Source organism: Aspergillus pseudotamarii (genome assembly GCF_009193445.1).
Source record: "Aspergillus pseudotamarii strain CBS 117625 unplaced genomic scaffold BDV38scaffold_23, whole genome shotgun sequence".
In the NCBI taxonomy this organism is placed as follows: Eukaryota; Fungi; Ascomycota; class Eurotiomycetes; order Eurotiales; family Aspergillaceae; genus Aspergillus; species Aspergillus pseudotamarii.
In genome coordinates this window covers 328,902-354,216 of record NW_022475037.1, presented here as the reverse complement: position 1 = coordinate 354,216, position 25,315 = coordinate 328,902, and the positions used below count along the sequence as shown (strand labels likewise).

General features: G+C 49.1%; 9 protein-coding genes and 1 non-coding gene across 10 annotated transcripts; 5 read left to right on the top strand and 5 right to left on the bottom strand.

The window, feature by feature from the left end:
* The first annotated feature begins 66 nt into the window (after nucleotides 1-66).
* BDV38DRAFT_245551 (histidine biosynthesis protein HIS4) lies at nucleotides 67-3,061 on the top strand. Its single transcript, XM_032054446.1, has 2 exons — nucleotides 67-2,677; nucleotides 2,733-3,061. The coding sequence occupies exons 1-2, from the start codon at nucleotides 268-270 to the stop codon at nucleotides 2,927-2,929; spliced, it is 2,607 nt and encodes an 868-aa protein (XP_031914194.1). The 5' UTR covers nucleotides 67-267; the 3' UTR covers nucleotides 2,930-3,061.
* Nucleotides 3,062-3,225: 164 nt separating this feature from the next.
* On the bottom strand, nucleotides 3,226-4,492 carry BDV38DRAFT_79232 (rRNA-processing protein UTP11). Its single transcript, XM_032063947.1, has 2 exons — nucleotides 4,075-4,492; nucleotides 3,226-3,994 (listed from the first exon to the last, which is right to left on the bottom strand). The coding sequence occupies exons 1-2, from the start codon at nucleotides 4,168-4,170 to the stop codon at nucleotides 3,233-3,235; spliced, it is 858 nt and encodes a 285-aa protein (XP_031914193.1). The 5' UTR covers nucleotides 4,171-4,492; the 3' UTR covers nucleotides 3,226-3,232.
* Nucleotides 4,493-4,815: 323 nt separating this feature from the next.
* On the top strand, nucleotides 4,816-5,317 carry BDV38DRAFT_282429 (uncharacterized protein; the record flags this gene model as incomplete). Its single annotated transcript, XM_032059779.1, has 2 exons — nucleotides 4,816-4,954; nucleotides 5,067-5,317. The coding sequence occupies 2 exons, from the start codon at nucleotides 4,816-4,818 to the stop codon at nucleotides 5,315-5,317; spliced, it is 390 nt and encodes a 129-aa protein (XP_031914192.1).
* Nucleotides 5,318-5,747: 430 nt separating this feature from the next.
* Nucleotides 5,748-6,611, bottom strand: BDV38DRAFT_282428 (putative transcription initiation factor TFIID, 31kD subunit; the record flags this gene model as incomplete). The annotated part of the gene is made up of 1 exon (XM_032059778.1): nucleotides 5,748-6,611. One exon carries the CDS (start codon nucleotides 6,609-6,611, stop codon nucleotides 5,748-5,750), a length of 864 nt encoding a protein of 287 aa, XP_031914191.1.
* A 392-nt stretch (nucleotides 6,612-7,003) lies between these two features.
* BDV38DRAFT_245546 (putative lipin Smp2) lies at nucleotides 7,004-10,148 on the bottom strand. Its single transcript, XM_032054445.1, has 4 exons — nucleotides 9,697-10,148; nucleotides 9,224-9,638; nucleotides 8,295-9,165; nucleotides 7,004-8,234 (listed from the first exon to the last, which is right to left on the bottom strand). The coding sequence occupies exons 2-4, from the start codon at nucleotides 9,471-9,473 to the stop codon at nucleotides 7,355-7,357; spliced, it is 2,001 nt and encodes a 666-aa protein (XP_031914190.1). The 5' UTR covers nucleotides 9,474-9,638; nucleotides 9,697-10,148; the 3' UTR covers nucleotides 7,004-7,354.
* Nucleotides 10,149-10,392: 244 nt separating this feature from the next.
* On the top strand, nucleotides 10,393-14,268 carry BDV38DRAFT_245540 (Fibronectin type III domain protein). Its single transcript, XM_032054444.1, has 4 exons — nucleotides 10,393-10,652; nucleotides 10,712-10,905; nucleotides 10,975-11,993; nucleotides 12,046-14,268. Exons 1-4 carry the CDS (start codon nucleotides 10,537-10,539, stop codon nucleotides 14,002-14,004), a joined length of 3,288 nt encoding a protein of 1,095 aa, XP_031914189.1. The 5' UTR covers nucleotides 10,393-10,536; the 3' UTR covers nucleotides 14,005-14,268.
* Nucleotides 14,269-14,466: 198 nt separating this feature from the next.
* On the top strand, nucleotides 14,467-15,866 carry BDV38DRAFT_292486 (tRNA guanylyltransferase; the record flags this gene model as incomplete). Its single annotated transcript, XM_032062019.1, has 8 exons — nucleotides 14,467-14,480; nucleotides 14,547-14,636; nucleotides 14,803-14,934; nucleotides 14,990-15,034; nucleotides 15,087-15,262; nucleotides 15,320-15,408; nucleotides 15,469-15,573; nucleotides 15,629-15,866. 8 exons carry the CDS (start codon nucleotides 14,467-14,469, stop codon nucleotides 15,863-15,865), a joined length of 888 nt encoding a protein of 295 aa, XP_031914188.1.
* A 38-nt stretch (nucleotides 15,867-15,904) lies between these two features.
* BDV38DRAFT_245535 (uncharacterized protein) lies at nucleotides 15,905-17,307 on the bottom strand. The gene has a single exon (XM_032054443.1). The coding sequence runs from the start codon at nucleotides 16,956-16,958 to the stop codon at nucleotides 16,047-16,049; it is 912 nt and encodes a 303-aa protein (XP_031914187.1). The 5' UTR covers nucleotides 16,959-17,307; the 3' UTR covers nucleotides 15,905-16,046.
* A 98-nt stretch (nucleotides 17,308-17,405) lies between these two features.
* On the top strand, nucleotides 17,406-17,490 carry BDV38DRAFT_t121. Its single transcript has one exon. It is a non-coding gene; the product is annotated as a tRNA-Val (tRNA).
* Nucleotides 17,491-18,283: 793 nt separating this feature from the next.
* Nucleotides 18,284-20,215, bottom strand: BDV38DRAFT_79160 (WD repeat protein). Its single transcript, XM_032063946.1, has 6 exons — nucleotides 19,735-20,215; nucleotides 19,397-19,496; nucleotides 19,238-19,304; nucleotides 18,838-19,175; nucleotides 18,606-18,732; nucleotides 18,284-18,551 (listed from the first exon to the last, which is right to left on the bottom strand). The coding sequence occupies exons 1-6, from the start codon at nucleotides 20,039-20,041 to the stop codon at nucleotides 18,408-18,410; spliced, it is 1,083 nt and encodes a 360-aa protein (XP_031914186.1). The 5' UTR covers nucleotides 20,042-20,215; the 3' UTR covers nucleotides 18,284-18,407.
* Between the last annotated feature and the right edge of the window lie 5,100 nt (nucleotides 20,216-25,315).

Genomic DNA, 25,315 nt, shown 5'->3' with positions numbered 1-25,315 from the left:
CGAACTGTCCGATTGCGGGGCCCGAAAGGAATTTCTTTTTCCATGGCGATGATTCATCCCGCAATCGTCTAGACATACTCTCTCTCTCTCTCTCTCTCTCCATTACTTCTTCCCCCAAGGCACCGGGGCTTTTTGAAATCCTTCTTTCTTCTTCAATTCCTTCATAGTTCTATACTCAATCAGTCAATCAACTCTCTTGACCTGTCCTGTTCCCCAACACCTCCCTCCCCTCCTGCCCCTCCCTTCGCCCCTCATTGAGTCACCACCATGGCGACTCCATTCCTCGTCTCCTTCGACCCTTCGGCCAATGGCCTCTCACTCAAACAGATTGCCTACTTCGGCCGTGTTCTGATCAAGGCCTCCAGCGTCGCTCAAGCCGAAGGATTCCTGCGTCAGAACTTCCGTCTTCTGGACGTCTACGTCGATGCCACCGCGATTTCCACCACCGGTGACCTCGTCGATATCCTCAATGCCGGTGCCGCGAAGATTTTTATTACCCTCGACCAATTGACCGCTCTCTCCCAAGAACAGTCCGTTCCCTCATCACGGGTCGTCGTCTATACTTCCTCCGACAGCCAGGTGGACTCCTTCCAGAAGTGGGTGGCTGAGGATTCCGAGCGTAAGGATGCCGGTCTCTCTACCGATTCGTCCGCCGTGAAGGCCTTGGTTGACAAATTGGGCCTGAACCCCGAAGCCCAGAGCCTTTACCGGACGTACTCCGGCGCTGTCACCGAGGAGACCTTGAAGGATACCTTGATCCAGGGTGCGGTGAGCATTGTGCCTGCGCAAGCCTTGACCCTTGATCGCAACCAGGCCGACGGCAAGATTGCTGCTGCTTCTTTAATCGCAGCTCGCGCAGTCGCTGATCAGAGTAACGGCCTCTACGCCACCACGGTCACCGACGAGAGAGGAACTTGCTTGGGCCTCGTGTGGAGCAGCGACGAAAGTATTTCTGAAGCGCTTCGCACGGGTACCGGTGTTTACCAGAGCCGTAAACGGGGCCTGTGGTACAAGGGTCAGTCGAGTGGCGATGTGCAGGAACTCATCAGAGTTGGCTTCGATTGCGACAGCGATTGCTTAGTGTTCGTTGTCAACCAGATCGGTCGAGGCTTCTGTCACCTTGGTACGGCCAGCTGCTTCGGTCCATACAACGGTCTTTCGCGTTTGCAGAAGACCCTGCAGGCCCGCAAAGCCGATGCCCCCGAAGGTTCCTACACTGCTAGGCTCTTCAACGAGCCGAAGCTCACCCAGGCTAAGATCATGGAAGAAGCCGACGAGCTATGCCGCGCAAACACCAAGGAAGAGATTGCCTTTGAGGCTGCCGATCTCCTCTATTTCGCTCTGACCCGCTGTGTCGCAGCTGGTGTCAGCCTGGAAGAGGTCGAGCGGAACCTGGACCTCAAGAGCCTGAAGGTGAAGAGAAGAAAGGGCGACGCCAAGGGCCCTTGGGCAGAGAAGGCCGGTCTGGCAGCTCCTGCCTCTGCCCCCGCTCCTGCCCCCGCGGCCGTGGAGAAGAGCCAGCCCCCGGCCAAGGAGGACAGCCGCATCGAGATGACTCGTGTCATCACCGCTTCGACCCCGGTGGAGGATGTGAAGGCTTACCTGAAGCGTCCTTCGCAGAAATCCAACGATGCGATCATTGGCCTTGTCCGTCCGATCATCCAGGATGTCCGCGAGAACGGCGACGCCGGTGTTCTCAAGTATACCCACAAATTCGAGAAGGCTACTTCCCTCACCTCTCCCGTCATCAACGCCCCATTCGCACCAGAGTTGATGCAGGTGTCGCCTGAAACCAAGGAAGCGATTGATGTCAGTATTGCCAACATCGCCAAGTTCCACAGTGCGCAGAAGGGTAGCAACGATGGCCTCAAGGTCGAGACGATGCCTGGCGTCGTTTGCTCCCGCTTTTCACGAGCCATTGAACGTGTTGGTCTGTACATTCCCGGTGGAACCGCTGTGCTGCCTTCGACCGCCATGATGTTGGGTGTCCCTGCCATGGTTGCTGGCTGCAAGAAGATCGTCCTCGCTTCGCCCCCTCGTGCCGACGGCAGTGTCACGCCTGAGATTGTCTACGTTGCTCACAAGGTCGGAGCGGAGAGTATTGTGCTTGCCGGTGGTGCCCAGGCGGTTGCTGCCATGGCGTACGGTACGGAGAGCGTCAGCAAGGTTGACAAGATCTTGGGTCCCGGTAACCAGTTCGTGACCGCCGCTAAGATGCTGGTCGCCAACGATACCTCTGCGGGCGTCAGCATTGATATGCCAGCCGGCCCTAGTGAAGTCCTGGTGATTGCAGACAAGCAGGCCAACCCAGCCTTTGTTGCCTCGGATCTGCTGAGCCAGGCTGAACACGGTGTCGACTCCCAAGTCATTCTGATTGCCATTGACCTGAACGAGCAGGAGCTGCAGGCCATCGAAGATGAGGTGGACAAGCAGGCCAGAGCACTCCCCCGAATGGACATTGTCAAGGGATCTCTGGAGCACTCGGTCACCTTTGTGGTGCGTGACCTTGCCGAGGCGATGGCTCTCAGCAACGAGTATGCTCCAGAGCATCTGATCCTGCAAATTGAAAACGCAGAGGCCGCCGTTGAACAGGTGCAGAACGCCGGAAGTGTCTTCATTGGCCAGTGGACTCCTGAAAGTGTTGGCGATTACTCGGCCGGTGTGAACCACTCTTTGCGTAAGTTCCGATTATTTCTCTCCCAATCATGTACGAATAGCTAACTCGGATCCAGCAACCTACGGATATGCCAAGCAATACTCTGGCGTGAACCTGGGATCGTTCCTCAAGCACATCACCAGTTCCAACCTGACGGCTGACGGTTTGTTGGGTCTGTCGCGCACTGTTGAGCAGTTGGCGGCTGTGGAAGGCTTGGATGCACACAAGCGGGCTGTGAGCATCCGGGTGGCCCACATGAAGGGACAACAATAGATTCACAGGCCTGGGATATGCGGTGTTTCTTTTCAGCTTTTCACGACCTCGACGGTTATGGTAATTTGACCTGTTTTACGAATGCTTCTCAGCTGTGGTTTCCCAAAATTGAGCAACTTTAATTGATGGAAGAATATCAAATAGCAATGGTATCCTGCAGTAAATCTCTATACAAGTACACGACCCATGTAGAATACTTTTCCCAAGCCATACACCCAGAAACAGCCCAAATGCAAACACAAGAAGAAAAGAAAAGGGAATGTCGAAGGAAATCATCAGTCGTATGGTGAGAATGATATCAAATCACTTCTTCCTCTCGCGGATCTTCCACTTGATCCCATTTTTGTTCGTGCCTCCGACAGTGTTGTCCATCCTTCCACGCTGCCAATCCAACTGGCGCTCCGCAGCGGTGATATCGTTGTACTGCTTCTGAAGCGCAGCCAGCTTGTTCTGCCTCGCCAAAGCAGCACGCTGCTTGAGTTTCCGCGCGCGACGAGCCTCCTGAAGAGCCAGACGATCCGCCTCAAGCTCTCTCGCCGTCTTTTTCCGCTCGAGATCCTCAAACGACTCATCCCCACCACTACCCTCTGCCTGAACCCGCTTCATCTTCAAATCCGTCTGCTCCTGCTTATCATCAACAAAGACCATCTTCTTCGGCCCAGCCTCCTCCTCGTCGGACTCCTCATCAAAATCAAAATCAAACCCATCCTCATCCTCATCCCTCACCGGAGCCTTCTTCTTGTTCTTCGGCCTCTTCCCCACCAAACTCTGCACCATCCCATCCTGCAACTGAATCTCCTGCTCCAGCTTGTTCATCTGCCGCCGAATCCGCTCCCCAGTCGTCCGCAAGTATCCCGCATCCTGCGTCTTCAGCAACTTAATCGCATCGTGACTGAGTCCCGCCGCCGACTCGCGCGCCGCCGTCCCGTGCTTGCCTGCCTTCTGCGTGTGCGAAGACATCATCCCGAAGGCGAATTCATCGGGATTACGGTCGCGGACTTTTTCTTCCAGACGCTTGAGCTTAGCTTTCTTCTGGTTGTAGTCTTTTGCTCGGAGAGAGTAGTCCTATATTTGTTTTTTTCCATTTAGTTATTTTCTAGTTCTGGGTTGAAGGAGGTCGAACTGGAGGAGATGCTGCTATGTACCTTGTGCTTTTCGAGGATACCCCATTTTTCACGGCCTCCGACCTGACCTCGCTCCTTGTGATTCCGTCTTTGGACGGCATTGCGCATGGACGACATTTTGGGTGATGGTGATGGTGGTGGTGGGTTTTATTAACTATTATTTTTTGTTTTTTTTTCGCTTCTGGTTCGTCCGATGATAAATCCCGTATATGAATCAGAGTATAAAATCCACAGAAGAAAAAAAAAGAAGAAAGATAGAGAGGGAGGGTTGTTGTTAAGAACCTCCGAAACACTGTCCAGAAAAAAAAGGGAAGAATAGGTTTGCAGTTTAAAAAAAGTTCTCCGACTCGGCCTAAGCGGAGAAGAAGAACTTCACTTGAACTTGAACACTTAAACTCTACCTAAGCTTGGTGTGGAACCAACTCAACCCAACGCAACTCCCACCCTCACTCTCACTCTCACACGCGCCACGATATCCTGTCGAATCCTATTTTTCACAATCTGGAGTAATTGTACTCCTGGGATCGAATTGAAACAATTCGAAATTGGCCAACACCAACAATTAACTCTTACTTCCTAACAACCCGGGACCTGTCGAACGCAGATCACCTCTCTCTCTCTCTCTCTCTCTCTCTGTCGCGCGTGTTCCTCCGAGAGGAACAACACCCTCAAGGCCTTGTTTTATTCTACCAGTATATTTCGCATATTAGATCAATCGGTATAGAACGACCTCGCATAGCAAAGTACATGCAATAAACAACCATGGCGACAACATCCACATCAACACCGTCAACAAAATATAACCTCCGCAATCCCCTCCCCCTCTCCGCAACCCAAGAACAAGAAGTCAAGAAGATCTTTCACAAACGGGTACGAGCGCATTGCGCGGAGGAAATTAAAGGTATTTCTTTATTTACTACCTACCTACCTACCTACCTATCTATCTATCTATCTATCTAGTTATACTTTGTCTTCTCTTCCTTGATGCTAATGATATTGTGGATAAAAAATAGCATTCGCTCAATGCGCGGTCAATCGCACAATAACTGCTACATGGGTGTGTCGGAATCAGCGACTGACTATGAATTCGTGTATGCTTGCGCATGCGAAGCCGGAGGAGGAGGACCGGGCGAGAGAGGAGTGGTTTGCGACGCATGAGGAACGGCGGAGGGAGAAGGAGGAGGAGCTTAAGAAGGTGGAGCAGAGGAGGGAGGAGATTATTCGTATGATGAGGGCGGATGAGGCCAAGTCGAAGGGAAGCTGATTTTCTCTTTTTTTTTTGGTCTTTTTCTCGTGGTTCTTCTTACTTGGGAGTGTGGGTGAATGAGCGAGTGAGTGAGTGGTTTGGGGATGTCGACTTGTACTATTCCTTGTTCATGTGTATGTGTGTTTTTGGGTGTGAATTGGGCGTTTCATGTTTCTTTTTTTTTTTTTTTTTTTTTTTTTTTTTTTTTTTTTTTTTGCCAGTCTCTGTTGCATTAGGATTGCCAAGTCGTATATCATTATGTACAGTAGATCAAGTCTGTTGATATCCTACAGACTCAATGAAAACAAATCTCCTCCATCAGATCGGTTGGCTGGCTGATAGTATAGACAGTATATAAGTTCACCAAGCGCCGAACTCCCAATCGCCAGTCCATCCATATAATTTTCTTTTTTTCGAAAGAGAGCAAGAAGAGGGCGAAACAACAGATTTAGACATCCGTCATGTGTTTGTCTCCATCATCATCTCCATCCCCCATAACCGCATCCTCTCCGAAAATATCCTCCATCTTCCCATCCTCATCATCCTCACCTCCATCTCCCTCCTCCTCACCACCCGCACCAGCAGGATTACTCTCCTTCAGCTCCTCCTCCTCCGCCGCCTCCTCCTCCGCCTCTACCTCTTCCTCCCCTTCACTCTCCCACTCATCCTTCATGTTCCACCCAACACCCGTCAAACAAAACCTCTCCGGCGGCAATCTCATCCCCCCCATAAGAACACTCTGATTCGCCGCCGGCTTCGCCTGACCCTGATCATACCCCCTCGTAGCACCCGGCAGGGCAACGCGATTCCTCTCCGCCGCAACATCCATCAGAAACTCTTTCGGCAACCCCGTCTGAAACTGATAATGCAGCCGCGAGGCAATACTAAGCCGCAACGCCGGCAAGCTGACGGTATTCACCTCCGGCGGACCCCTCGACGAGCCGGCCTGCTCGCCTGCAGCGCCGGCGTAGCCCTCCGTCGCGAGATGGACCGCGTCCTGTAGGACGCCGGAGGTGTAGCGGTAGGCGAAGTCGAGGAGCTGAAGGGGCACTCGTTCCTGGTACGCAGTGACGCCTAGGGAGGAGAGGAGCATGTGGATGAGACGGACATCTCGGGGGCGACGGGACTTGCCGCTGTCTTTTAGGGAGGTGGAAGGGACTTGTGTGGGTTGTGCGACTGGTGCGGCGGTGATGGATCCGGTTGCGGGCTGTTGTTGGGAGGAGGCATTGGTGGTGGTGTTGGAGGGTTCGGCGGGGGGTGTGAGGGGTTGGGTTGATGGGGCGGCGGTTTGCGATTGGTTTGGGGATGCCATTGTCTTGTGTGTTTCAGGTGGTTATGAGAGCCAGGTTGGATGTGAGCGAAGGTTGCTTGCTTAGCTGTCTGCGGTGGAATTTAGTGATCGTGGACGCCGTCACTTATGGCCAAGTCGGCATGGCCACTATACGTCGGTACTGTGGTGGGATATTATGAAGGTATTATTATTCTATGTTCTTCTCGAGAAAAGACTGAATAGAAGGTAAAGTGGTGTTGCGGTCAGCGAGTGAGCTGGTGGTGAAGACGCGAAGAACATTGAAGGTCAATCATCCCGATCGGCGCTAGCCCGCTTCTGGTAAGTCAGTGCTAACCTACTGATTTCCTTATAAACCCTCTCTCAATGCAGAGCTTCTCTAGTTTCTCTACTCTATTATTCATTTGACACTTTAATTCACACAAGACAAAATTATGTATTTATGTATATATATATATAGTCTAAGAGTCTATCTCCGGTAGCAACCATGCAGCGGCCATGGAAAACCGCAGGCTTTTCCTGCTGCTTGTATATCACACATGAAACCTGGAAACGCTCAGCATATGAAATGAATCAGGAAAATCACCCATGCAGCCTGTTAAAACGCCAACTATGCAGTAAGAAAGAAGTAACACCACACAATGCAAGGGCCAATCTCAGTTGCCAGAAAGGCATATAAAAAGTATAGTCAACGCCGGGAAGGGTATCTATGAGCGTTGAAAGCCGCGTATAGTTATTACACTTGTTGTACGGAGGCCTGGCCATTCTCAGCGTTTAGGAGAGGGACTAGCACCAGTAGTCGCAAAGCGACTTGGTTTTGGAGTCACGTTGGGCCCGTCGTCCGCGCCTTCGTCGTCCGCCTCATCATCTTCTAGGTGACTCTGGCTATCGGCGGGATCCAGTGAGGCCTGTGAGATATAGCTGTTACCAAGGTCTTCCTCGGCATCCTCATCAACCTCACTGCCTTCTTCATCACTCAGCTCCGCATCATAATCGTCTTCGTCTTCGTCATCTTCGTCCTCTTCCTCTTCGTCATCCTCACTATCTGAGCTTGAGAAATCGGCTAGCTCTGGTGGAGGTTCACGCCAGTAAGTAAAATCAGTGTACTCTTCACCCCCAGCCTGAACAAGTAGACTGACGGGCGGGAAGAAATGGTCCAGGAGCTCCTGCATAGTAACATAGCTGCTCTTATACTTGTTCAGACTGAGAAGATCTAGAGAAACCTCGGCATTCGAGTTGATTGTGAAGATCCTGGTAGACGGGATATTGACAGATCGGTAACTCAAAGCGTCGGTCAATCGATTGCCGAATCCAGCATAGAAGGGGTTCTCTTTTCCATTGAAGAGGTTCAGAATGTCCCGAAGACATGCCATCTTAAACACTTCTGGTTTCCTCAGGTAAATTTCTCGCCTGAGGGCTGCAATCATCCGGTCCGGGCTCGTGATAACGGGCCCTTTGGGCAGTCTGTATCCGTCCTGGTTAACACCGTAGATGTATGCGCGGGTAGTATCTGCCTGGCCAACAGATCGGCTAGTAAGGTACATAATATTGTAGCCGTTGTTGACAATATCTGTGTATAGCTTGGCTACTCCAGCGTGTGTCCAATCGCGGCCAATCATATTCAAAACATGGCCCAAAGCGTCGGATCTACCAGGTATATTAGCCAAAGATGGGCGAGAATAGTCAGTCTGCCTCGTGGTAACTCACTTCGTAATGGTACCATCAATATCTGATATGACAATCGGTGTGTTTCCGTTCCACAGATACATGGTCGCCGTACAAGTGGCTCTGTTGACGCTGAATGACATGTCATTGGCGCCTGGCTTCAAGTTCAAAGCCTTAAGCTGGTCGCTTGTCAGGCGTAAAGTCTTCGCGTAGTTGCGAGTTGTTTCTCCAGGTGTCGGTGACTGCGGAGGGGTAGGGATACCCGGCTGAATATCAGATTGGGTCCGATGGTGACGGGTCTGTATGGGCGAGTCACGAACAGACTTATCGCCGTCACTATGATACCCGGGGTCGGAAATAGCATTGTCACTCATTGCAGAGCCAGGCCGCATTGAGCTAAACGCGGCCTGACGGTTAGCGGCTTCCTTTGCTTCCTCACTGCTATAGATCCACAGGTTTCCGTGCTCGTCAGCCCCTATAAGGGCACCAATGTCGTAACACCCTTCCAGCTCCTCGGATAGAATCTTACGCGCAATGACCTCAGCACGGAGGGCATCCTCCTCGTTGCTTTTGTAGCCAGTCATGTCAAGCATAAGATCGCCCGTCTCGGTCACATGCGAACGGATATTTGATCCAGAGAGCTTCTTTGACAGCGCTGTTGCACGCGAAACAGCCTCTTCCAGAGACAAGGGGGGAGGGCTTCGAGAACGGGCCAGATCAGAACCATCGGTCGACCCTGCTGCGTGCGACCCATAAGCATGGTCTGCCACACTCGGGTGCGTTTGGCTCAGCAGAACGTCATCTGAAACCGCACGGTCCAGTTTCCCCGGCTCCGGGTCATCCCCAAACGAGCCCTGACGAGACCTACTCGTACTGGAGTCACCTGGCGACCCTGACAAAGGTGTCATTGTTCCTATATCCCAAAAAACGTTAGCTCGAACCCATCATGGGAGTAGCATACTTTGGCGCACCTAAATCACTGGATGCCCGCATGCTTCTTGACAGTATGGGAAGACTTTTTGGCTCATTGGCATTTCCATTGGAAGACGATCGATCTAGATCCAGATAGTCGGGTTCTTGGAGAGAGCCCGGGAGATTTTCTTCGCTACGCGTTCTCGGGCTGCCCGTGGGCGACACTAATGGCGAGGTCTGTAAGGAAGCGGGGATTTCATCTGACGTCTCAAACACAAAAAAAGCCTCCCCGCCCTCCCCTAGCTTCATAGAGTAATTTTGCTTGATCCCATTGACTTTAAACTCCACCTTCAGAAAGCGCCGTCAGATGAGGACCCGTTGATCCGTGATGGACGTATCATACCTTCTTTTCATAAGGACGGAGCAACGAGAACTTGCCAAAGCGAACGTGAAAAGGAGAACACGCGAGCGTGCCTAGATCCGACCGTTTAGCGATAATGGGATTAATCAAATGGCGCGCAAGTAAACGAACCATCTTCTTGTTCTATGACGATCACATCAATGGCCCCGCTCAAGGTGGCTGGATTGATAGAATTCCACGTCTTGGAGACGGAGCCGCTGATACTGCGCACGTACTGCATCCTGCAACGTTGGATGGGGAAGACCCCTCGATAATTTCAACGATCCGTGAAGAAAAAGTGAACGATCGAGTAAAACGCGGAAACAAAAAAAAAAGGAATGCAAAAACAGTGATTGAGGGGATGGTAGAAGGAATCGGATGGTCGCAGGAATTGCCGCCTACATACGGCCCATGTGACAAAGCCCCAGAGGCATGAACGAATGTAACCGCTGTATAGAATGACAGTTGCTAAAGCAAACCAAATATGAAACAGTACCCCTCATAAGTGAAGCGAACGCAATGTGGCAGTCGGAGAGAGGGACAAGTCAGTCAATTAGTAAAAAAATTGGAGCCAGGTTGTGAAAGATCTAGATGTTGGCTGTTGGGAGTCCCTCAACGGCCCAACGAGCAAGCCAAGGTCACGGGCTTCTTGCCTTTACAGTTCCTCGGCATGAGCCGGACGAGGGTGGCGCTAACCCGCATCCAGCAGGCATTACTGGATGGGGTTACTGTCATGATCGGCTTAGTCAGGGTCTGCAGGTGACTTAAGATTTCCACGTCCGAGTGGATCACATGACTGTGCCCCACATGACTGCTTCCGCGGATACTCTGTTGGAGATGCACCTTTAGTTGCCGACCGTATTTGACTACTGCCCCGAAAAAAAGTGGATTTCGAAGAGGCTGGCTTCTCTCGCCAATCTGTCTGTTTCCCCTCTTCTGTCATACCCGTCTCCATGGGTATCCGACGCTGGGATGTATGAGCCACTGCATCTCTCTTTTGACGCCTACCCTAGCGTGGTCCCTCGAGTAAGGGTACGAGGCGTCATGGCTCTCTTCCTAGCGGTCACCATTCTTTGGGCCTTGATTTGGTACGTTCCTTCAGCTTCGATATCCGACACCGTTCCCCATCTAATGGCACTGGGCAAAGGTTATTGTATCGCGCATGGCAAGTCTGTCAGACCCCGAATGATGTCTTAGTGGAAAAACTCGGATTGGACATCCCTCCGCCACCAGAGGTTACACTAGAGCAGATTTCCCCCCGTGAGATTCGCATTGCTTGGAAACAACCTGAGTTTCACAACTCTATCCATAAGCACATCATTCAGGTGAATGGCTCAAAAGGTAAATAATTATCTTTCACCTGCTCTTGGCGCCGTCAGAATTTCAGTAAGGGCTGACGGTCATTCTTAGTGGGCGAATCAAAACGAGCGGAAACCGCGGTGGAAATCTTAAATCTAGCACCAGGCAACATATATCATATCTGCGTTCTTTCCGTCAGTGCAGCCAACTTCCAGACGCCCAGTGCTATTATCCATGTACGGACGCAATCTCTTCCTTTGTCCCAAGCTCAGCAAAATGCGCCTGTTGGGGGTCCCACTATTCGGGCGTCCGTCCCACGATCGACTGCCGGTCTCGCAGCTCCCTCGGCTCCCGTCATGTCTCGCGAGCACAGTGGAGGGCAACTTCCGACGAAACGATCTTCAGCTGGTCGAAAGCAATCTCCTGCCGCTAGCGGGCCGGAATCCTCTCATGGCAACATAGAAGACTTGCAGAAGAGTACAACAAATGGGGATCGTGACGAAACGCTCGAGAAACTCGCCGATAGGTTAAAGTCATTGCAGCAGGAAAACGAGAATGTTGAGAAGCAAACCGCCGATGAAGAAGAAGAGCACATCGCGCTCTTGAAGGAGTTGGAGAAGCAGCGTGATGACTTGAGGAAGCGAGTAAAGGAAAAGGATGAAGCTAGCGGCGATCTAAAGAAACACGTTTACAAGTTGGAAAGCGTCAATCGTACGGTGCAAAGCGAGAAAGCGAAGCGTGAGAGGCTTCTGCAACAGAAGGAATCCGAGCGCAAGAAGCGCAAGGATGACATTGTGCGATGGCGGGACCGGATATCACGAATGACAGCCGATGCTGCGCAGGCAAGGGAGGAGAAGACACGTATAGAAGAGGATGGGAAAAAGCGTGCGGATGAGGTACGGGAGAAGATCGCAAAAGAGCAAGCGGAAATGAAGGTTATCGACGATGAGATACAGGACAAGGGGGGGCGGGTCAAGAAACTTGAAGAAGAGAGACAGGGGCATCAAGGTCCAGATGGTGAAGACGGCAAAGAGTTAGATCGAATTGACAACGAGCGTGCTCGGCAGTGGGAAATCAAGCTAAGCAACCTACACGCCCGATATGCTACCCTAGTGAATATTCATGCTCAGGTTTGTGACTCACGAAGGCCAATATTTGAGGCAGATACTGACTTGTGCAAAGGCTCAACAACAATATCAGGAGGCCCAAGAGCGTCTGAAGTGGCTGACAACGCAAGGACCCGGAAGCACAGGGCCTTTCTCTCTGCCAGCGCTAGATCTGGACCTGTCCAACACAGCAACCATCCGCCCACGTCGTCATCGCAGCTCTCTGACCAGCAATGTTTCGTCCCCTATGAATTTTACGGCTATGGAACCTTCGTTTTCTGGTGGTATCAGTTACAACCCCCCTTCCACGAGCTCGCCTACCTTTGGGCCCAGCTCCGCTTTCTTCAATATCAACAACGGAATGACCATCCCGGGTCTGTCAAGTCAGGCCGCCGATGCAATTTCCGAACTCTCGTTCAGCAACCCTCAAATGAGCCCCCGGGCTGACGCGTTGCTTCCGTCCGATCTCCTTGGAGATGAGGAGTCACCAGAGCTTCCCCGGCCAATCGCCCGCCCTCAAATGTCTGATATTGAGCAGTCGAGTAGCCAACTTGAAGGTTTCCCACAAGGTCCGCCATCGCCGGACTCTTCCGAGAGCCGGCCTGGAAGCATCTTTGCTAGTCCTCATGAGAATCAGAACCAGGAGGCTGACTCTCAGCCCTTACGCCTAGGGGATGCCGCAGAGGCTCCGAAAAGTGCCTCGCGGCGACTCTCTGGTCTGTTCGGCTTCCATCGTCCTCGCGGTAAAACGCTCGCAGATGAACCGCCTTTACTAGGCACTTTGAAGCCAGGACAAAGTCAGTCTTTTCCACGAAATCTGGATGAAATGGATCCCATCGGTGCCAGGCGCCGCCGTCTGAGCTATACAGGAAACTGGGCCAATCCGATGTCATTGTTCCCAAGGAGCAACACCACGGGTGTCACCACCGATAGTTCTTCCGATCATATGCCGTCCCGGCGGGCCGCTTTGACCAGCATCTTCTCCCCAAGCAGGTTTGGATTCGGCAGTGGGAGCAGTCTGATGAAGTCCGGCGAACATTCTGATCTCAGTACTGGGTATAATCAATTCAGTCCTAGACATGATCCGATCGACCCTTCGTCAATTCTCGGTACAGTGCGACGGGGCTCATTGTCACCAAGGCCATCGTCGACGTTTTCCTTTGAGAATCAACTTCCCCATCCATCCACAGACAATCAACATTTCGGCTGGCCGTCGGCAGAGAAACCGGGCCATAGAAGCCCTCTGGGATTCAGCTGGGCTTCACCATCGACTTGGTCAAGAGCCCATTCACGCCGTCAGTCCACCTCGTATGGCTCCTCCGGACACTTGCCTTTGGGACTCACAGGGGAGCCGGATTTCCTTGAAGACTCTTCTTTTGAAAGACAGGGTCGACCCTTGCAGGCACCCATTGGTACGAGACCATCATCTTCGCATCGTCCCATAACTCCGAAACTGAACCCTACTGCGCCCACTTTCAAAACTGTTTTTAGCAGGAGTTCGGAGAAGGGTAAGGATAAGGATGGGGAAATGGTGATAGACGATGGAGCAGATACATCTTTTGAGTTTCTTATGGAAGATGGATCTCCGTCTGAGCCACGTACCTCGAAGGAATCTTATTCCCGTTCACTGACTGCCTTTACTGGGGATTCATATGAGTCTCTCGAACAGATACATTCCGGGGCTTCTGCGGATAACAGTAGCTCGAAAGAGTCGTTCATCCGGAAGATCACGCGGAAGGGTAGCTCGGGCAAGTTTAGCTCGTGGAAAGACCGCTCAGGCCTGTTCTCCAAGAAGGGCGATACCTCCCAGGGTGATATCGAAGAAGACGGTAATGGTGAGTCACTGCTCGCAAAGAGCGTGGACAGCACTGTCTCCAGCGCTCCATCCGCGGACAGGTCAACCAGAAGCAGCCTTGGATTCTTCAGTCGCAAGTCTAAGAAGACGGATAAGGCGGCCAGTGAAACAAGTGAACGGCCCAGTGAACAAGCCAGCGAAACAGGCGGCGAGGAACATTCAGAGGATGTCCACACATGATGATACTACTTATTTCGCTTAGTACACTTATGGATTACTGGTTATTGAGAGTGTGGGGTTCCCCCAGTTGACAGTCTTCACACCGTCGTTGCATGATTTCTTTAGATATAAAACATAGGATATTAATCTTTCTTGGATGGCGCATGCATGATGCCCGGTTGTCTCTTCTTATATTTATTTCAGTCGTTCAAATTCTTACATCTCTTTCCGTCAACATACATTGAGTTACCAATCTTAGCACAATAAAGTAAAGACTTTGCGAAACTTGTCGTAAAGAAAGCTATTGTATAAGGATGCTTATATATATACCTAGTACTGTAATCTTAAATCTGGGGTTGGGTGCCACTCATACCCGTCGGTTAAAATGGCTTCCGCACAACTTCATTCGTCGCCTTTCTTTTCAGTTTTCTCTACTTCATCTCAGATTATTCGTACAAGCAGTTTTATAGTAAATCCAGATAAATGGCGAACTCAAAGTATGCCTTTCACCTGGGTCCTTTATTATTTTCCATCAATATAACATGGCTAATCTTAAATAACAGGTATGAGTACGTCAAAGCCTTCGAGCAACCGGACGTTTTACTCCCCAATACCTGGATTGTAGTTCGCATCGATGGCAGAGGTTTCCACAAGTTAGTAGCTGTTCTCCCCCCATTTCTTCCGATAAGACAGAAGAAAAGAGTTAAACCACAGACTGTGTTTGCCCTTTTCTCTCTGCAAATCCCCCTCTGGATTTTGATTCTGATTCCTTTTTGTCATGGGTCGCACTCATATACTCCGTTACTAAACTACCTTTAGACTTACCGGCCGTTATAACTTCAAAAAGCCGAACGACCGCCGCGCGCTCGATCTGATGAATGCCGCGGCCGTTGAGGTAATGAAAGATCTTCCAGATCTGTGCATTGCATATGGTGTCAGCGACGAGTTCAGGTCTGTCCCCTGGCCCATGCCGCACTCTACATAGAACAATACTAATTTATATCAGCTTCGTCTTCCATCCAAGCTGCCAGTTATTCGAGCGGCGGAGTGCGTAAGTTATGCAACCTTCCCGGTCAATTAAGTTTAGACTGACATGATAACAGCAAACTTGTAACAACTATCGTATCCACATTCACAGCTCATTATGTGTACCTGTGGGGGACATACTTCCCGGATAGCCCTCTTCAGCCTCCATATTTGCCTTCCTTTGATGGGAGAGCTGTCATGTATCCCGCTACGAGGAACTTGCGTGACTATATGAGTTGGAGGCAGGTGGATTGTGAGTTTGCCACATGCTCCTCATTTATGAAGATTTAGCTCACAGCCCTACTCGAAGGCCATATCAATAACCTTTATAACACAACTTTCTGGACCATGGTCCTGCAGGGTGGCATGAGCAACACGGATGCAGAACTAGAGTTGAAGGTGAGAAGTTCATGCTGTCTTTCTTCTCTTCGGGGACCTAATGTTTGGCTCCAACCATAGGGAACAGTATCGTCGGACAAGAATGAAATCCTCTTCAAGAGGTTCGGGATTAATTACAACAATGAGGAAGAGATATACAAGAAGGGAAGTGTAGTTTATCGTCAAGTAAGTTTGGTCAACATTTGTATATCAGAAACCGGTCCACTGATACAGCTTACAGTACCAATTAGAGGACATCAAGCCAAAGTCAGAGCCAAAGTCAGGAATGCTGGCAGAGGAGGAAGACGACTATGTCCAAGAAGCGAAGATTTCCAGGTCACAACAGGACAAGCTTCGTAAATTGCGCCGAAAGGCACAGGTTATCGTTGACCATGTCGACATCATCAAAGACGAATTTTGGGAGCGGAGGCCGTGGATTATATCAGGAAAGCCGGGCAAATTACCCACGGAGGCTTAAGTTACGATTTATGGTTAGAAAGGATATCAAATTCAGACGTGACACGATATATAATATAATCTTCATAAAGACCGCAGTAGCTGTAGCAAATGGGTATCTATCTATGTACGGCCGTAGGCAAAAAAATGATATCCTAAAAGAAAAAGCAAATCTACCTTCAATCAGCTCACTCCTTCCTCGACTATTTGGCATCCTTCGACTTCTTCGATTTTGATTTCGAGCCGTCTTCGAGTGTCGATTCGTCGCTCTTCTTCCTCTTCTTGCTTGCCTTATCCTTCTCTTTCTCCTTCTTTTCCTTTTTCTCTTTCTTCTTCGATTTCTCTACCGAGTCAGAGGACTCCTCACGTCCACTAGACTCTGTCTGGTCGTTCTCGATCGACATCGGGGTAGGATAGTCCTCTTCTGGATTATGTCCTTCCTTCGCCTTCTTGCTCTTGCGTGTAGCCTTTTCATTCTCATCAGTAGTACCGCCCTCCGCTTCTTTAGCCTTCTTCAGCTTCTTCTTCAGTTCCTTTGCTTCCTTCTTCCTCCTCTTCTCTTCCTTCCGTTGGCGCCTCTCCTCCTTACTCTCTTTCCGATCCTTAGAATCCCGATCACTGCGCGACACAGCAGAATCCTCCCCCTCCTCAACCCGACTCATCTTCTTCCTCTTACGCTCCTCCTTCCTCAATTTCTTGGCCTCCCGGTCCTCGTCCCCATCCACATCATCCTTCTTCCTCTTCTTGGATTCAACCTTAGCCTTCAACTTGGAGCCCTGCTCCTTCTCCTCTTTCGACCCAAGCGTCCCCGGAACAACCTCTCCCCTCACGAAATACCGATAAAGCTCACTAGTCAACGCATTCGGCTTCTTCTCCGCCCCAGGATTATTCTCGTCCCCAACGCCCTTCAGCGCATCCTCGAATCCGCGCAACCACCATTGATTCGTCGGGTCTTTGGTTGTCGTCTGGCCGACGCCGAGGTTGCCTTTGCGTCGGGAGACGAGAATCGGTTTCGTGAGACCGAGGCCGGAGTGTGTGCCTGGTCGGCGGTTGGGGTTGAGTGGGTTACCGGGGCCTGACCAGCCGTGGCGGATTAGGTAGGCTTGTGCGTCCATTATCCTTTTGTTTTCTTATTGCTGTGTGAGGACCGATGGCGGGGTTTGGGATTTGAGTAATTGGTGTGGTGTGGTGTAGTTTATATAGAGGGTTTGTGGGGGTGTAGATATAGTTTTGTTCCTGATGCGATGAGGCGCATATGATTTTTCAGGTATATTAAGGCGCTGGTTTGAGAGAACGACAGGGTAGTGAACTATGGGGTTTTAACCCGAGTCACGATATAAGTTTAATCCAAAATACACCCTAGTAAGAAAAAAAAGAAAAAACAAAGAGTAATAAAACGGAAAGGGGGGAGTAAAGATGACCACCAGAAGAAAAGAGAAACGAAAGACTTAAGAACAAGGAAAAAAAAATTCCTCCGCAGGAGATAAGGATTTCCGAACAGCGTATCTCACGGCCTGTATGTTTACGTGAAACATATTTTACTCCGGTCTTTAAAGATATCCAGTTGCGTGGTCTAATGGTTATGATTTCTCATTCACATTCGGTTGTTTACTGAGAAGGTTCCCGGTTCGATCCCGGGCGCGACTACTTCTTTTTTTGGTCTGTTTGTGCATTATTTTGTTCATCTACTATGCAAGTCACAAGTTTATATGGTTTACTCTGTTTAGTTACCCTTTTCTTTCCTTTTCTTTTCTTTAACCTCACTTTACTCACTGATAAGCAATGTCATCTGCATTGTTTACATTCAAAAATCCTACTAGTATATTACGACCCACCTTAAAACCTATGGAGTAAGTAGTGTGATACAAAGTCAGAGCTAGCCCTCGGAGTTTTGTTCCGCGCAGATATATATTCGCCAAAGCAATCCACATACCTAAACCCGCGGCCCCCACGCCTCTAAACCAAGCACAAACCAACGTAGCAATCGTAGTGGACATACCATCGGCTGATTGAACTCAATTCTGCTACCTAAGTGGTTCATCGGCTCTGACCGCATACTCAGAAATGTGGGCTGGTAAAGATTGGAAATTGCAAGCCTCGGAGACGACAGGCTGTCAGATGGAGAATGAAATTTTCCTCTTAAGGTACTGTTTTGCAGTGTATGGTACGTGCGTGAATTCTTTGCATACAGCGTCTGGACTAAATAGATTGCGACGGTTCAGCAGAAAGATCTGATATCTATCTATCTATATGGGATTCGATATAGGGCAAGGGTTGGGTGGAATATCGGGCCATCCCGCTTGTAGTAAAAGCTGAAATTATACTCAGTACTACCAGGAGTCCGATCCTGCGGATGACAGACTTGGAGGGGTGCAGGTCAGGGCCGTACTGATCCCTGCCCTGTGAAGAAGGGTGGATGAAATACGACTGTAAGACAAGTGGTTTGAAACATACGGGAAGGCCAGGACAGTATGACAGCATACGTATTTCCGAGGTCACGTATTTTACATTATATCATGGCGGTCAATGCTCTGGGCGTGGTAACGAAACAGACAAGGCCTAATTTAATAGGGTTTGAACCGTCCCTTATCCTTATTCTTTTTCGGCCGCGCAGTCTTGTTTGAGGAATCATCGCCCTGCACCTCTCCGGACTCCGGTTTCCATGCGCGGACGAATCCGTCTTCGCCGCAGGTAAATACCGATTGGGACTGCGATCAGCGTGGTTAGTTGTTGACTAGAGGAGTTGGCAAGGGGACACATACCTGTTCGTCCAGATAGATGGAACGTACAACCTCCTCGCCGTGAGCGCCAGGAAGCCGCCACAGGTTCTCCCGGTCAAATTGCCAAGATGGGTTTGAGGTAAGAGGGACCAAGTCCAGTCGTTTCTCACTGGGACATTTTAGCGCACGAAGCATACGAAGAAGACAATAAGTAGTAAACGCAGACTGAGAAAAAGGATAGAATAACAAAAAAAAAAAAAAAAAAAAAACCAACATTTTATGGCCAGCGGCGATATAGGGGCCCTGGCTGCCAATGCATAGCTGAGCAATGTATTCACAGCCTAGAGGCTGTCTCAAGTCTCCGAACTGCACAGGATTAGGCTCCTGTGCTTCCTCTTCTGGATCAGTAGCCGGATAAATCGAGAAGACTTCATCGTGGCTGAGAGCATAAATGGTCCTCTCGCTTAAGAAACCGGCGTGATGTACTGAGCCATGGTTGATAACTTGTACAAGAGCCTCATCTTCGTCTGTAATATCGGTGTTATAGATGTTGACTAGGCCATCCGTGCTTCCGGAAAGCACGATATTGTTCCTCGTTGGGTGATATTGGAGCTGCGATTCATCAAGAAAGTTTGTTAGGGGAAAGTATAACCAAGGTACAAGAGTAAGCCTACCTCAGTGACATCGTCATTGTGGCTTTCAATATACTGAAGTCGAGATTGACCCGGGGATCTGACATCCCTGTTACGTCAGTTAGCAGCTCGTGAATCGGGAATAGGCAAGTTGTCAACGAAAATGTGTGGCTAAACCCACATGGAATGCAATAGACTCACCAAAAAGCAACAACAGCCTGAGACGAAACAAGCTCAGTGCCGCCTACGAGGCTGTTTGTTGCAGGACAACAGGCTATAGATAGAACTGGTGCATCTCTCGCTGTTCGAGAAGGGGGGATTAGCAATCAGTCGACTGTACCAATGCATCATAAGCTCTGAATGGTTGGAGTTGGCCAACACATCAAAATATATCCATGTTTGTTGCAAGAAAACGTTCTCTTCAAAAAGCAGTGCGATGTATATCCGGGGCCATAACATGGCCAAGCCGTAGGTAGCAAGAAAAAGGAGGGGGGAAATGAAGAACAAGGGAGGGTGGGAAAGAAAGCAGGGAATCTTACATGTCTCCACCTCTACAACTGCCGACCTCTTGCCATTCCGCAGATCCCAGAGCTTCACCTTCCCGTCTCTCCCTCCAGTGGCAAGCAGTTGATGACCCGCATCGTACGATTTCAACGACGTAACTCCCTTGTGGGCGTCGGCAGCCACCACAGAGACATGGCCAAGGCTAGCGGCGTCAAATACACGCAGTGAGTCGTCCGAAGCAATGGCTGCGAATGAGCCTGGGCTTGATGAAGCAATGGAGTAGATGTAATTGTCCTGAGCGAGTGAGAGCGATGAAGACGCTGTGGCTTTGAGTGTATGCATGGTTGGACAATGATCGTGTAGTATAGCAAACCCTGGTGTCCTGTCTTAGGGCAATTTGCTACTTGACCAATCAAAGGCACTGAAGTCTCAGCCTCAGAGGGATAGATAAATAGCCCCGCAAAAGCAGAATGCAATGCGTGTTTTACTGACTTAGTTATCGGCCGAAGACTGTCTGTTACTTTCGTCCCACAGGTAGTAGGTGGCTGCCGGGGTCGCGATATCAAGCCAGACAGGAAAGTTCTTGCTAAAATCAACTTCTTTGTCTTTTCCTTGACGTGGCTTACTCTGATAGGAAATAAGCGACCGACCGAAGGGAGACTGGTGTTGGATATGACAGTTGATTCTTAGAATGGCCTGTTCTCTTTGCTTTTTTTTTTCTTTCCCGGATTCGCCAATGGTTACTTCGGGCCTTTTGGCGGAAGCTGCGCGAAAGCCAAGAAATTTCCTTTTTCGAGTCTGCTGTCGGGGAGGGGCCCTCGTTCGGATGCCTCACGTATGTGGCACCAAAGACTAGCACGGAGAAAAACCCAAACAAACAACTTCAATCATTGGTCACAAGGCCTAGTTAGGTACTCCGTACTTACTACCCATATCTAGTAGGAAGGAAACTGAACCACTACAGGTTATCAAAAACATTTTTTATATTTCTTTATTCACCGTTCCTGACAGATTGTGCTATCTGACTCACGAATCACATTTTTATTCAGTCCATTTATTTTTCGAGGAACGTTGACCATAGGTATTGTCTAGGATATATATACTAGACCACAAACTATAACAAGGATAGCGGCAATACCACCTGACATGATTAATGAAGCCGACTGCATGCCCAGGCTCTGGAACTGTGCCCCCATAGGGCTACCACAGTCGAGTCTACGCCCCCTAGACCTCTTTCCATACATCCCCGCTTTCTAACCTGAGACGGGCGGCTAGCCGCAGTAGAGATCAGGATACACAGCAGCCTGAGGCGTTGAACCCAGGCTCCAGAGTACTCCCATAAGTTCAACTTGACGCAGTAGCTCTGTGGTTTAACCCTAGGAGATTGAAACTCACCGGGGTGAGAGTTAATGGCGGCAATCCACTGTCCATATATGAAAATACCAAGCTAAATCCCGACGCACCTGGGTTCTCACTCAATACGATATATTTCATTATAAGACAGTATACTGAAAAAGTTATTCAGTGATCGCTATTCCACAAAAGGTGACGAGTTTTTCGATATTTGTCATGCTGGGAAGCTTGGAAGAACGGACTGAGTTAACGATGATCTACTGTACGGGTGCTGAGTCGGATGTTGACCGACCACAGAATGGAATAAGGGCTTTCGCCCGAGGTACTGTATGGTGCAGTGATATGAATCAATGAATGGTGGTAATGCCGACAGGATTGGACAATGCCCAGAGGAGCTTATTCGTTGTATTATAGCAGTGTGGAGCATTGGGGGGGCAGGAAAGACGAATCGTCCAGTTTCTGCTCAGGAGTGTTCCCTCCATTTCCGAAAACAGCGAATCCAGGAGTAGCTGCATATGCACTGCCGCAAAACAACCCCGAAGTGGTTTCAACATTCCTAAAAAGGTGTCCCTGCTTGGGGCATGAAGCATGAAGCAAACCGGGCCGGTGACTGACAGGACGATAATCTCTCCAGAACGTTGTAGAGATGAAACCATTGCATTCTTCACCTTAATTATTGGATAATCGTCGTTTATTCAACCCACTGTGACGCAGGTAGCCCATTTGGTGCCTCATGTAGTGACTTGAACGGGGTACTAGTACCCCTTCATGCCTGGCCCAAGGCAGTTAGTTGAGAGCCAACACACAGGGGGTTTTTAGTAAGGAAATTGGAAGATGTAGAACTTGAATATCTTTTTATGGTCGAGACGCTCTTTTCTACCATTTGGTTCGCAAAAGGGGAAAATGAAACGAGTAAAGCACTAAACCAGTCATGGCCAGGCCATTAACAAAGGGGCAGGAAATACTCTGTACCATCTATTTAGTAGTATCTGGAAAATATCCCATACTACCCTATTCAATTGGGGACAAAGAAGAGATTCTCATTGGTTACCAACTAAATGCGCATAAAATTGAAGGTCGAGACAACGCTGAGAATAGGCAATCCTCCGTTGGTGGTACCATTGGTGTGATTGGGAGTTGCGCATTTCTGCCCTGAAGTCGGTGAGTTGTCGCTCCAAATTTGAAATGACGCGCCTGATCTTCTGCGAAGTACTAAATGGGTCAAACACGAAACACAAGCCGCCCTGCGATAGACACGACTACACACGGAAAAGATAGAGTGGACTCTGACACCTGTTTACGGGGATTTTGAGGCCAGCCGGCAACCTGCTGACGCATTTGGGTTTTTGAAACCTAAGACGAAGAAAGACATGGTAGACGGCGCTTACAATCTGTGATATGGTACCGAAGATTAAAGTCACCAGTGGAGAAGAAAAGGATGGGATTTTTTTTTTTCTTTTTACCTGGTACTCATTATTTCCTTTTTTATTTCCCTGTTTCCAAATTTTTTTAGAGTTATGGCTATTTTTCACAAGACCGAAGTGGAAGGACGAATAGACACACAAAGCGCCCGGCAGATAAATTCAACGGATGCTGTACCGAAAACGGTAGTGTGGATACAAAATAAATGATACGATGGGAGAGAGAGCCTACTAACCACCCGGAGGGGCAAATCGGCGCAGGTCACTGAGCTGCAGTTTGAGAGGCTTGCGTTGTTCCACAGCCCAGAGGTGCCGAGAAAGAGCGACTGTGTCTCGCTTTTAGTTGCTGAAGCTTCTGGGAGACCAATAGTGTGGCCTACCCAAGAACTGGTTGGTCGCTGAAAATTATAATCTTCAACTAAGGTTCATTAGGCAAGAACTTTTATCCTTGTCCCTGGAAATGATGGTCGAGTAGTTCGCTTTTCGATGAAGGTGGGTGTAGTCCGTAGTGGAGGCCGTATCAAACGGGACTGTCAACGTTCCAGTCATTCTGAGACATAATTTCAATATGATACACGTTGGCGGTACATGTACATTATATGTGAATCCAGAGAGAAAGGAAATAAGAAGAGGAAATATCAATATAAAAAAAATTGAAAAGTGCGTGTGGGCAAATGAGCAGGTACCCAAGAGTTGGTTCTCCAAAAGTGCGTATGCACGATGACTTACAATGCAGGAGGCTCAGGTAATTCTCATCCATGCATCACCATCGTGGACCCGAGAGTCTGGGAAGCGGTGAGATGATCAACCGATCACACTTGTCTATTACTTACAAATCACATGGGCATGAACTCGGCGCATAAAAAACGTCGTACAGAGTGGGCACATACGGCCACGCGGTAAGTATGGGATGTGTACCCGGCGATGCATGGACTACTTGCATGCGTATGTACAGGAACCACGGCGCTTGGGGTAAAGTTACGGCGATGACTTCCAATGGTGTTAATGATCAGATTGACACGATCTGGATAATCCCTTTGTTACATTACTCTTAGCAATACCTAAGAAATGCTGCATATATGCCTAGCTCAAATTAAACGTCATGTGTGATGTCCACCTGGATGCAGATCGAGTATGGTGTGTACATAATAAGACCTTGATACGTAGTACAGATGGAGAAGGTAAGTATGTAACATTGTATTGTTATGTATAACTTAAGAGAGAGAGACGCTAGTACCAGGTAGAGTCGGTAAAGTGCTAAGGAAAATCCTGGGGGGAAGAGTAGGGGAAAATGCTAAATGGGGAAGAAAAATGAAAAACGAAAAAGAAAAAAAATTTCCTTGATTGCCTACTACTCGCAATCCGGCATAGTTTCGTACGAACTTCATGGTCGATCCGCGCCGGAGCGGCTGCACGCAATGCCGTGATTAGTGACCCTGCGGAAATGGAGGGCTGGGGCCAATTCTGGTTTGTTTTTTTTCGGGCGCTACTCGAAGGGGAGCCACGCCCGAAGCTTCGAATCCTGCAACCACAGTGCTGGTACCGCTGCCTGACACTTGTATGCCTGAAATTGAGGGCAGCGATTGTTCTGGTCACGGAGATGTTTTATCTTAGTGGCCCACGAGCAAACTTTCAGTCACCTCACTAAGTGTGGGAGGCGGTCCGCATCCCGCCCGGAAGTCACTTTTCGCTTCTCGGTTGGACCCATATATCTGCATTGCTCCAACTTACAAGGTAGCACTGAGTACTGACAATTGTGGTGGGAACCTTTTTCTCCCACCCCCGCCGACACAGTAGCAGTGCAGAGCAATGTGGAACAGCGCTTCTACACTGTACAAGACCTTTTGTATAGTATATATACCCACATCACCAATGTTATAAATTACCATGAGACTAGAGGGATATAAAACGATGCTTATGTGCCCTACAATATTCTCATATTCACCTATTTTATTGATTTATCCCACTTATTTATTTATCTGTTTGTTTATTTACTCGGGTTTTCTTAGGACGATGATTGTAGAAACAAATAGAGACTAAACACCCAGTTATCCTTCACGAAGTCCTTCGTATAATCCCTAACCAACTTATCACTATCAGCCTAAAAGAGTCGATCCAACCCTCTAGGTACTAGTACTACTTTACTCCGTATACGACAGAACCTTGCCGGCTCCTGTGACAAGACATAATCTAATCTAAGATTTAACCGTGGCTTCTGTACTTAATCGATGTATGTCTTTATGTATCTTGTTACTTACGGGTTTTTTTTGCTGATGGTTTAGACTACACCTTCAGCCGAGATACGGACAAATTTAGAGTGGGAGGACACACAGGAAGGGGCGAGAAGAATAAGAAAAAAAGAAAAAAAGAGAAATCTGTGGGCTAATGTGTGCCTAGACATCTATACCTTGTATGATGTATGTATAATGGGCAAACATAGCGGTACATACATATACCATACAAATCTCATGATACAACCATACAGGGTATCTTTACGCACCTCTTATGCGTACCTGTATGTATGTATGTATGTATGTATGTAAATTGGTATTCATGTATGTATATGAATACGAACATACCTAGATTATATCAAAATCGTGCAACCGGCTGGTCAAGACCCATGGATAGAATGAATGGGCGCTACCAGAGTCTTAGGCTAGTAACCACTAGAAGATAATCCATGTAGGGTTGCTGATGACGGACAGGTACTAATGAGGGGATATACCATGGTTTATGGAGGGGCGGTGTTAACCTCTCCAACCAATGATTCAGATGGGATACCAACCACAACACCGTCTGAAAGTCGACACTTTGTAGTCTCGTACATTCACTTAAGGCGACT

Bases quoted from the DNA above. Each gene is read 5' to 3' on its own strand.
- BDV38DRAFT_245551 (XM_032054446.1), top strand. From the start codon at position 268: ATGGCGACTCCATTCCTCGTCTCCTTCGACCCTTCGGCCAATGGCCTC. The intron at 2,678-2,732 runs GTAAGTTCCGAT...ACTCGGATCCAG, and splicing joins CGGTGTGAACCACTCTTTGC to CAACCTACGGATATGCCAAG.
- BDV38DRAFT_79232 (XM_032063947.1), bottom strand. From the start codon at position 4,170: ATGTCGTCCATGCGCAATGCCGTCCAAAGACGGAATCACAAGGAGCGA. The intron at 3,995-4,074 runs GTACATAGCAGC...AAACAAATATAG, and splicing joins GTATCCTCGAAAAGCACAAG to GACTACTCTCTCCGAGCAAA.
- BDV38DRAFT_245546 (XM_032054445.1), bottom strand. From the start codon at position 9,473: ATGAAGCTAGGGGAGGGCGGGGAGGCTTTTTTTGTGTTTGAGACGTCA. The intron at 9,166-9,223 runs GTGCGCCAAAGT...TTTGGGATATAG, and splicing joins GCGGGCATCCAGTGATTTAG to GAACAATGACACCTTTGTCA. The intron at 8,235-8,294 runs GTGAGTTACCAC...TATACCTGGTAG, and splicing joins ATTGATGGTACCATTACGAA to ATCCGACGCTTTGGGCCATG.
- BDV38DRAFT_245540 (XM_032054444.1), top strand. From the start codon at position 10,537: ATGTATGAGCCACTGCATCTCTCTTTTGACGCCTACCCTAGCGTGGTC. The intron at 10,906-10,974 runs GTAAATAATTAT...GGTCATTCTTAG, and splicing joins TCAGGTGAATGGCTCAAAAG to TGGGCGAATCAAAACGAGCG. The intron at 11,994-12,045 runs GTTTGTGACTCA...ACTTGTGCAAAG, and splicing joins TAGTGAATATTCATGCTCAG to GCTCAACAACAATATCAGGA.
- BDV38DRAFT_245535 (XM_032054443.1), bottom strand. From the start codon at position 16,958: ATGGACGCACAAGCCTACCTAATCCGCCACGGCTGGTCAGGCCCCGGT.
- BDV38DRAFT_79160 (XM_032063946.1), bottom strand. From the start codon at position 20,041: ATGCATACACTCAAAGCCACAGCGTCTTCATCGCTCTCACTCGCTCAG. The intron at 19,497-19,734 runs GTAAGATTCCCT...CTTCTCGAACAG, and splicing joins AGTTGTAGAGGTGGAGACAT to CGAGAGATGCACCAGTTCTA. The intron at 18,552-18,605 runs GTATGTGTCCCC...CGCTGATCGCAG, and splicing joins CCATCTATCTGGACGAACAG to TCCCAATCGGTATTTACCTG.